The sequence below is a fragment of the Peromyscus californicus genome, unplaced genomic scaffold (assembly GCF_007827085.1).
Source record: "Peromyscus californicus insignis strain IS unplaced genomic scaffold, ASM782708v3 Scaffold_8__1_contigs__length_139910024, whole genome shotgun sequence".
Taxonomy (NCBI): Eukaryota; Metazoa; Chordata; class Mammalia; order Rodentia; family Cricetidae; genus Peromyscus; species Peromyscus californicus.
In genome coordinates, this window is record NW_026294606.1 from 37603309 (window position 1) to 37614542 (window position 11234).

General features: G+C 37.3%; 1 protein-coding gene across 1 annotated transcript; it reads right to left on the bottom strand.

Moving 5' to 3' along the window:
• Window positions 1-590: 590 nt before the first annotated feature.
• LOC128103721 (60S ribosomal protein L34-like) lies at window positions 591-992 on the bottom strand. The gene has a single exon (XM_052728318.1). The coding sequence runs from the start codon at window positions 960-962 to the stop codon at window positions 609-611; it is 354 nt and encodes a 117-aa protein (XP_052584278.1). The 5' UTR covers window positions 963-992; the 3' UTR covers window positions 591-608.
• Window positions 993-11234: the final 10242 nt, after the last annotated feature.

Here is an 11234-nt window from a genome sequence, read left to right on the forward strand (position 1 = left end):
ATTAGTCTTGAGATGACACTAGTTATTTGACATGAAGATAGTCAGGAAACTGTGGCACGCTATTTTCCATCCAGAGAATGGAGAAGGGCAGTATGGCAGTAGCTGTGGTACTAGGTGAGGTGAGGCTGTACTGCTCTGACAGGTGCTCTCTCTTTGCCACACCTGCTTTCTCCACTGGCCTTTCAGGATGATTCCTGTCACAGGCTTTGCAGATTGTGTTCTCACTGTGACTACAGTCAGGAGCTATGTCTAGACTTGGGGAGACGATCAAGATGGGAGGAATATCACATATGCTACTGAAACACAACAGAGCAGCAGTGAATGGATGCAAAAACCAGCTCTGGCATTATTACCCACTCAAATGCTTGTATGCTGGCTCCAAAGACGCTGAATATACAAATCAAAATGATAAATGATAAAATTTCTTAAACTTAATGTCTAGACACAGAAATTATGAAGAATAAACTCCCATAAGATCTGTATTGAATTAACAGGAATACATAAGCCTTTTTTTCCCTCTTGGCGGACATATAAAACTGAGAATAGAGGGTTTCCCATCTTGAAAGATCTCTCATAATTTTTTTTTATTATTTAAAAAAGCTGCATATTTATTTCACTTTCTGACTCTGTGCTTGTGCCTTCAACACCTTCACAACAATTTTCTGCTCCTCAATAAGGAAAGCCCGCTTGATCCTGTCACGGACACACTTGGCACACATGGACCCACCATAGGCCCTGCTGACATGCTTCTTGGTCTTAGACAACCTCATAAGGACTTTCGGTCTCACAGCACGAACTCCTCGAAGCCTGCCTGGGCACACACCGCATGCCGATTTAGGTGCTTTTCCAACCTTCTTGGTATAAAGGTAAACAATCCTGTTGCCGGGGGTTCGAGACAGCCTAGTCTTGTTAGAGGCCGTGTTGTAGGAAAGCCTACGACGGTATGTCAAACACTGGACCATTCTGAGTGCCTCTAAGCACCGTCCCCGGAAGAGCAAGATCTCTCATAATTTAATGTGTAGGTTGGGGCAAATTTTACTGACAACTTATTGAAAGGGTTGAGTTACGGAGGCGATTGAATCCCTGTTTGATTTTGAACTTACCCTGCCTGCCCTGTTCCCCTTTCCATCCCTCCCTTTTCATAAATTTTGTCAACACACACAAGAGAGAGAGAGAGAGAGAGAGAGAGAGAGAGAGAGAGAGAGAGAGAGAGAGAGAGAGAGAGAGAGAGAGAGAGAGAGAAGAAGAAGAAGAAGAAGAAGAAGAAGAAGAAGAAGAAGAAGAAGAAGAAGAAGAAGAAGAAGAAGAAGAAGAGAGGAGAGGAGAGGAGAGGAGAGGAGAGGAGAGGAGAGGAGAGGAGAGGAGAGGAGAGGAGAGGAGAGGAGAGGAGAGGAGAGGAGAGGAGAGGAGAAAGGGGGAGATTACCAGTCAAAATATTTCATCAACAATTAATTAAGATAGACAGTGTCTATCTATGGACATATCTCATGACCCAGAGTAATTGAAATTACTCTAATATAGGTAGCAGCTTTCAACTCTCACAGGCTCATGGCTAGGGAACAAAACTGAAAAATCAAAAGTTAAAAACATCTCGCTGTATTATACTCATTTGTTTTTCTGGGCATCATTTCAACTGTGTGTGTGTGTGTGTGTGTGTGTGTGTGTGTGTATAATTGGCAGACCTATGTATTAGAAACAGAGTCAAGTTTGAGAAGTATTGCTAAGGAAACCATAGGATGGAGTTAGAAAACAAATATCATAACTTGGAGGAACAAGTCAAAGACACCAAGCGGCAAGAATTGATCTTAGCGTCTAGCACTGTGAGCATAATAAAGCCATTTAAACTCTTAGTCTGTTTAATTACTCTTCATAGTTCGATTTAATAAAAATGTATTAAGTTCAGCAATCTTCATAATATGTAAGTTGGACTAAATAAGTTTAAAGGACCATTTGAGTTTATGATTATTCAACTAGCTATTAAGTAAAGCCTATTATGACTAGGTGAATCATCTCTATTTAAAGAGATTCTTAGTCTTTCCCTGTAGTTCACAGACTGATTTACATTTACCAAGGGTATTCCTCATAGGTGAGGTAGAAGTCAAATGAATAGGGCTGCTCTCATTTTCCATATACTTACCATAAAGCATAATCACAGTTTTAGAACATAGATTTATGATGTAGAATAAGACATATAATATTATATGCTACTGGATTGATGAATTATACTGGAGAAGATACTGAGATGGTACTAACTCTTCTATTTTTTAATATTTTTAATGTATTATTTTAATTGAGAATGTTGATTACTGAAAATATTCTCAGATATTACTATGTATAAAGTAGGAAAAATTACCCTATTTAAAGTTTTCAATTTATTCTAAAATATTTTATTGATGTGAAAGAGAGACTTTAATTTTTTCTTAATCTCTCCCTCCCAAAGAAATAAATGGAAAAAACAAAGCATTGAGTCACAAAACTTACATGTCTACCTACTTAGCTATTGCAGTGGTAACAGTTTTAACTGTGTCATGATTCAGGTGACAGTTTTTAATAGTAATGATGAAAATAACTCAAGATAATAAAACTGGATTCTTGATGACTCATGAGAATAGGAAAGACCATTGTTTTAGTTACATAATCTCAATTGCTATTCTCGTATATACTCCGGAGCTACAACATGCATAACTAATATTTTTTTTCTGGAGACATGAGGTGTGGATTAAAGTTCTAAACAATTTTGTTTTTCTTTCTTATCATTGTATTCATTTGTTTTGTTTTTCTGATGTTTATGAAGTTTTGGAGACCAGTATTCCCTTTGCTTTTCACTTCTACTCACTGGACAAGCTTTCTAGATCAGTTCCCTGGTTATATCCTAGGAGCCCAAGTGTTGTCTAGGTGTCCTGACTGGAGGCCCACTTAGACCCTCAGATTGATGGAAGGGGGAGTGCATCCTTTAGCAATATCTGCTATTCCCTTATATACATTTCAGGTCTGTCTTCTCCAGATTTCTGGAGAGGGTTAGGACAGGAAAATTGTGGTTGATGGTGGAACACATCTAGGTAAAAGCTTTGAAGTTCCCTCCTAGACAAGAGCAGTTACTCCTTTGCCCTCTCTGAGTTGGGAGAAATTTGGAGTACTCTTCTCTTCTCTGAGAAAATGTCTTCAAAACATGCTTTATTCCCCAGCACCATACTCTGCTCTGTCCATGTACAGAATGAGTCTCATGGCTTTCAATCATGTTCTTATCACTTCCACCAAACAAATTTCTTCCAAATTGGTGCTAGCATTGGTTGCCTTTAAGACCTGCTCTACCAGAAACTTTTCAATGAGACACCCTCTCACATAAATTTCACCAAATGATTCTACTCTTTCCTTACTGTAGCTAAAGTTTTCCTGTGTCCTGCCTGGTCCACAGCCACTCAGACCCTAGTGAACACACAGAGGCTTATATTAATTAAAACTGCTCGGCCATTAGCTCAAGCTTTCTACTAACTAGCTTTTACACTTAAACTTAGCCAATTTCTGCTAATCTAGATGTTTCCATGTGTTCCATGGCTTTACCTGTGTGCCATTACATGCTGCTCCCTGGACAATGGACTGGCGTCTCCTGACTCAGCCTTTCTCTTCCCAGAATTCTCCTTGTCTGATTATCCCACCTATACTTCCTGCCTGGCTACTGGCCAATCAGTGTTTTTTTAAACCAGTGTGCAAAAGCATTATTCCACAGCACCTCAAATAGACATCAATGTGTTTATTGACTGTTCTCTAATTTCTGACTGTATTTTTGAAACATTATTATATTTGTTACTATCTTATTTAATACTGAGAATGAATAACAATTAAGTAAAACTAAAACAATTGGAGGTGAAAATAACATAGCTGTCACCTCTCTTGTAATTTGATGATTCCATTTAGATTTCTTTCATATATGTCTATATTTTAAGAAACATCTATAGTAATTGATTTCCATGTGATTTCTCAAATAGCCCATAGTGTTAGTTGTCCTTCCTCACTTTCCCTCCTTTATTCTTCCTTCCCTCCTGCTCTCTGTTTAATCCTCCCATTCTTGTTTCCTCATGGTCTCTCCTTAATTATATACTCTATTTCCCCTGCCTTGGGAGATCCTCCCCTCCTCTCTGTTACTTACACTATATCTAACCTCTGTGATTATATGGGTTGTAGTATGCCTATCAAAGACTTAAAACGCACTAGCAGCATTACAAGTGCTCAGTTATTGTAATCAATTTCTAGAGATTCTAGAGACTACCATGGTAGAGAAATAATTGACCTTCTTGTGAAAATTTTACACAGACTAGAACTTATTTGAGAAAGATGCCACAGTTAAACCTTTTTGCACGAGAACAGAAGGAAGCAGGATATTTCAAATCTTGCTAGAAAGGGCACTATGAAGTGAGATTCAGAGTTTGATCCATTATAAATGATCAGATGCTTTCTTGGGAATAATGAAGATATTGTTTGTTTATTGACAGGTAATGTGTTGCAGAACTGCCTTTTATGAATGACAATGAAATTGTATAGTCACATGATTAGATCCAGAAACTAAAAGAGAATCTTAAAAGAGATCGTGTGAGTATTCCACAGGCTGTAAACTGAAGTTCTTGTTGAGTGTTTAATCTCTGAAGGAAATACAGTGAATTTACAAGTGGAAGGAATTGTCAGTTTTTCTCTATATTTCCTCAAAGTACTAGGGAATTAGATGGTTTAAAAATCATTTGTTACCATAAAGAAATCTGTAGACACTCATGTCAGATGTCACTTGGAAAATTATAATTTCACTTTTAAAAATCTATACTTACTCTTTGCTTTGAAAAATTAGCTTCTTTTGTTTCCAAAGACCATAAAAGATTGATATAAAATTTGGTAATGTATATTTACACACACACACACACACACACACACACACACACACACACACACACATACACACACACACACACACACACTTTCTATCTGTCTGTTTTCTACAATGAAGCTCAAGGGTTAGAGCTAATTTTTTTCTTCAAAATAATGCAAATAACTATGCTCATTCGTAACAGAGAAATGCTGTTTTGAACAGTTTGACATAATATCTACATCTCTCAAGGAAACAAAGGAGAGAGTAAGAGGAAAGGGCAAAGGCAGCCACGATAAGCCATGCCAGTGTCTGGTTCCCTCAGCAAGGCATCCTGTTTTCATCACATGGCTGAAAAACAGTGGAAGAGAAAAACAACCCATGATCAGTGCTCCCCACTTGTTTATTGTTTTACACTCACCTACTATGACTCTGAAACCAAATTTGGGATTTTATTAGTGACAACTGTGAGACAAAAGGCCAATCTGGATAAAGGTCGCTGGAAATTTTCATGTTGAGGCAGGAAAACATTGTAAGATCTCAGTCACACATAGCAGTATGTTTACTATGTATGAGCTCCCTATCAATTCCATCAATTAATAGTTCCCGTTATTACAAAAGTCAGAGGACCATTCTATGTGAAAAAGTAATAGAAATGTAATGCTCACAAAAATGAAGATTTCTTTCAAAACAAAAGAAAATTGGCTTTTAATGGACTCGATGGTATCTAGGATTGTTGTATGCCTTAATCATTCAGTCACATAAAGGGCTCCTGGCAAAATGTCTACAGGGATTTCTGTCATCTGAATTCACACCCACTCAGTGCTCTTATCTCTGGGTCTCCATGTGCATTCCTAGAGCATTTATCAGCTTAGTATCTATGGGATGTCACTCCACACAAGCATGTGGGCAGTGATTAGAAATAAAGGGCCTTCATCCTCCACATCACACTATCCTCCCAATTCAGCATCCATGCTGAGGCATAAGGAAGAACAACCTCTCTAGGTTTTGGTATCTTTACAAATAATACCTGAGGTGAAATTCTAAATTCCTCTCTTTATAGTATGTTTTTGAATTATAATACACTATATAATAACCAACCCATGTTCCCTATGTTTTTGTTAGGAGTTGTAAAAAAATTACAAAAAATTTATCAATCCTATGCTTGGATGCTTGTTTAATTTGCTGTCAAACCTCTGAGTATTTGTATATATTGAGAAGACAGTATTCTTATATGAGTTGTGAAGAAACACTATTTATTTGGGGCATGATCCTTTGAAGTGTGTTCTCAGAACTGGTAATATAGTTAAGACTTTAGCAGAGAGGAACATTATTTTAACTTCTGTTGATTTAAACACTGGCTACTCTAATGACAGCTATGGACCTGGTTGGCTAGTTTAGAATGTCTCTATACTTCCTCTTCTACTACAGCCTAAAGCTTACCAGTGAACTGAAAATATCCACATGTCCCATAGATCCACTGGGAATGAACAGAAGGACTTGTTCCCTCCCCCGATTTCCTGTTTTCAAGTTCCAGGGCCAGCTATGCGGGTGTGAGAAAACACAGAAGCAGTGTCAAGAAAACCATTTCCTCCAGGGACGTCACAGCCCAGCTCTCTCCAAATGCTTTAGAAAGAAAAAATAAATATGCATTAAACACCAATTTTAAACAAATCCAGAGATTTGTGGAACCCTCGTCCACCTCTTGATATTGTTGTAGATATGAACAAACACGGATGAGTTAGTGGATTAAGGAAAAAGCCAATGTTTAAAGTCCCTGGAGGTGTCTAACAGTAGAACTTGGAAGCATAAGAGCAGACCAGGTTTCACAGAGATTATTAACTCTGAGCTGTGTTTCAGGGTGTATCACATGTTGTTTGCTTTATACCAAAACTGAAGGAAATAGAGGAGAAACAGACAAAATTAATAAGAGCTGTAATAAATCAAATTTAGGAATATTTATTAAGTATCTCTGTGTCTCCAATGTTGAACTATTTAGGTAAGTGATGTATAAAAAATATAAATCAAAAGGACTGAGAAATTAAATGAATTGGGGCATAAGTCACTGGCACAAGAAATAAGTGATAATAGAAAATCTAAATACTATTTTAGAATTGAAATCAGAAGAAGCCCATAGAAGATGTAAATAGAAACAATCAGACACATGAAAAGTAGGTTATTTAATTTTTTTCTTCTGATTCCTTGAGACAGGATTTCGTTGTGTAGCCTGGGATAGGCTTAAATTCAAGAATCTCCTTCTTCAGCTTCAGTACTAGGATTAAAGGGTTGTACCACTAACCCCTCTGTGTGTGTGTGTGTGTGTGTGTGTGTGTGTGTGTGTGTATGTGTGTGTGTATTGTGAAATATATATTCTGAAAAGGGAATTGATGTGAAAATTTTGTTGTTAAAATATCATATTGAGTTTCAAGGTACAAATATTGATTTTTTTTTTTCAGATATCCAGCTTTGACTGAATACTCTAAAATGTTCCCAGGTAGGGACTATATTTACACTGGAGACAAAGGACAAAGAGAGCTGATGATGCTCATGTGATGTAGCTGTCAGTAAACTACAGAATGAAAATTCATAGTAGTTTGCCCCTAACTCGTGGAAATGGTCTAATATGACGTGATATACTTTTTTCTCTCTTACTTCCTTTATGTAATCTGAATGGCATTGTGGGATAGCAATTTCCTAAAGGTGTGGAATCCAGTCCCTGGTGACTGTTATACTGTACCTTTGACTATTTCTCTTATTTTTGTCATGATGTACAACAAAGAGTTTAAAGAAGTAATAATAATGATGACACAGAAACAGAACTAAAAAAATGAAGCAAAGACTGAAAAAAACTCAGGTTCAATGAGTTTAAACCTAGGAAAAGAAAAAGGGAAATGGCAAATCTCTCATCTGGAAGAAAGGAAGATCCAAAACAAGTTGTTGGTGAAGCACTGATTGAAAAGAACAATCAGGACGTTAAGTTTACTGAAGGACATGTTAAGACAAACTGATGGAGATTCCATAGCAATACAGACGGTCAGTCATGTAAAGAGAAAGTGACATGACAACAAGACCAAACAAGATCAATGAGGCTTAGCTGGAGAGTGGCAAAAAGGGCAACTCGGTGAAAACATTTTTCAAAATGTCTGTGCTTATTTAGGTACGTGACCAGTCAATTTTCAGTGTTAGGGCTCTTTCTCTTCTGCAGCCCTAAAGGGTAAAAAATAGAAACAGTTACCAGACCACAAAAATTGTGTCTGAAGACATCCTTCAGGCAGGGCTATGTCATTGGCTGAAGAGACAAGGATCCCTGAGGCCCTGCAGGAAGCAACTAGATAACCCTTTCTTCACTCAGGCCCTTCTTTCTCTGTTGTCCCTGGGAATGCTGTGCTCCACATGGTAGTCAGTGTTGAGATCCTTGCAACTCAGCTCCTGCAGCAGCGGGAAGTCACATGGTGAAAAGCTGACCTATGAGTGGAAAGGGAGAAAACTAATGCACAGGATACAGGATGGTTATGAAAATAACAATAATCCAGCACAAGATGCTATTTTCAGAAAAGCATCTGGATTTTAAAAATAATAACTAATTTAGATATAATTCAGAAACACCTACTTAGGCACCAGGAAGATGGCTCGGGTAAAGTCCTTAAAGTGTTTGCTCTACAACTGTTCTGGGCATGAGGTCAGTCTTCCAGAAGTCATGGAGGGAAGAATCCTAATGTTGACCACTGGCCTTCACACACACACACACACACACACACACACACACACACACACACACACATACACGGGGTTGGGGGGAGGAATACCTATTAAAGTATAAGAGTCATGCATTCACCCACACAGTCACCACTACACAAACTTAAGAAACTTGTCACTACCCAAGCCAAATTCATGCTGATACCCAGTAATTCTCACACACTCCTTCCCCAGTTTTTCAAAATGCTGACCTACTTTCTTTTACTATGGATTTGTTTATTCTAGAAACAATGGCCTTACGAAATCAGACAATGCATGGGAATTTTGTGCTTGCTTTTTATCTTAGCATGCCATATAAAGGTTCATCTTTGTTATAGCAGACATGAGCTCATACTTCTATCCTCTTTAAGACTGACTCATTTCCCACTGGATGAAAATAACATATTTGTCTCCCATTTCTCAGTAGATAGCTTTTTTTTAATGATCACTTTTGATCATTTTCAATAAAGCCTTTATGGACACTTGTGTCAGAATTTTTATGTGTATGTATATTTCTGCGTTCATGTGTTAGTAGCAGAGGTACAAAATTTCTAATTTCATAAGACAATACAATATTCATCAATCTGGGGATGAACCAAGAGCTATGTAATTTTATGAGCTCATTGTTGGTATGCAGGACCTCTGATTTCCTCACATTAACTTTAGTTAATCCTAGTGAGAATGCTCCATTTCTAAGCTTTCTTCCTTTGTCTACTGAGAGTTTTGCTATGATTAGTCTAGATACAAATCTCTTTGAGAGTTTATCTTATTTAGAATTCATTTAACTTCTCAATATCTTAACTTACATGGGCAGATTAAGATTTTTCACCAAATTTTGGATGTGTTTCTTCTATGCATCATCAAATATTCTCTTACCCTTTCTCTCTTTCTCTATTGGAAGTTTGCAAGTATTGGTATTCTGGATGGGGCTTCCTCTAAAAGTCTTTTCATTTTACCTAATTATTTTTCTTTCACAAACAAGGAAGTCCTGGTTAACAGGTTAGCTCTATTGTACATGTTTCCTCTGCTGGTTGATAACTACTGTTGATACCTACTCTGTCATCATGCTTTCATTTAAGACTTTTTATTTTTATAATTCATATTTTCTTACTGATATTCACATTTGATGAGAAATTGTTTTTTATATTCTTTTAAATATTTAGAAGATTATTTTTTGGTTCTTTGAACTTATTCATAATAGCTAATTTAAGGTCTATCATACAAAATTTATTGCTAAATTTTATTAAGAATGGCTTCTACTGATACCTTCTCTTTCTTATGTGGAATCCTTCCTCCTTCCTTCCTCCTTCCTTCTTTTCTTCTTCTTTTCCTTCTTTCTCTTTTTTTCTCCCTTCTCTTTCCCTTCTGTTCCTCCCTCCTTCCCTTTCTTCCTCTCTTGGCCTTCCTTTGCTCTCACTTGGTGTGTGTGTCTTAGAGTGTCTTCACTGAATCGTAATTGTTTGAACTGAAGTACAGAGTGGTGGCTGTGGAATTCGGCATATCTCCCTTCCCAAAGCTTGTAAATATTAAGAAAAGAAATAGCAAAATTGACTAAAGTGTGATCAAAGAATGATTGTAACAACCTCTAGAGAATATGGGAGTGACATTATTGTTTGGCTTAGAAGAAACTAAGGTGTTTAGAAACAAACTAATAAATGAGACACTAGTGTTGATCACTTATCTGTGAAATTTTTTCTATCATCTACACTCAATGCTTGTGAAGCTTGGTATAGCAAATCTCACTAGCATTTTCAGGTACAGAAAGAAATAAGAGAAACTGACCCCGACTGGTGACAATCCAGCAATTTAGAAAGAAAAGGATGTTAAAGATTCCAAAATGTAATTTTGTTAAAATATGATAAAATTTTTAAAATTTATAACCTAAGTCCAGAAATACACACACTTTCTTTTTAAGTATCCAGGGAATAAGTAAAATAATTGATTAGCTACTACCCCAACTTCGATGCATTGCTTACAGCAAACTTACTAGTGGGAGCTCTGTTTACAATAGACTTAGAGGAGTTGACACAGCTCAACTAATTTAGGACTATTTAAAAATTTAAAATATCATAGTATGATATAATGATGGCAAAAAGTTGGAAAAAAACATTTCTGACCATTAGGGAAGAAAAGCAGTACATAGCATTGAGTTTGGAGCTCAGCCCCATGTGTCATGCAGCTTAACACTGACTAGTATCCATGTGCTCCATTTTAGATTCTCCTTGACCCGATTCTAGGAAGATGCAGAGCTCTTGGATTCTCCTTCTAGGTACTGTTCCTGTTAGTATGCAGTAAGGACAAGGGAATTTTAAATCATAGAGACCCAGCAATAAACATGAAATACTGAAGAAGAGAGAAAGTCGGCTTATCCTGGCTATGGGTGACTGGTTGTCACATTGGGATCTGATGTGTAGCTTAGAATTTCAGAGCTTGGGGAAAAGCTTTGAGGGGACTGAGTATCATTTCAGTGACTTTCCTTGTTCCTGTTCTGTCGTGATCCAACCAAGGGCGGAAACTATTTATTCTTGTTCTCAGTTTTCATCCATCACAGTGGGAGTAAAGGAGTTCATGGGGGTGGGGTGGGGGTAGGAGATGCTCCTCACACCTCAGCAGATCAGAAAGCAGAGAAACCAGACACTATAAAAAC

Coding starts and splice junctions, on each gene's coding strand:
- LOC128103721 (XM_052728318.1), bottom strand. CDS start 962: ATGGTCCAGTGTTTGACATACCGTCGTAGGCTTTCCTACAACACGGCC.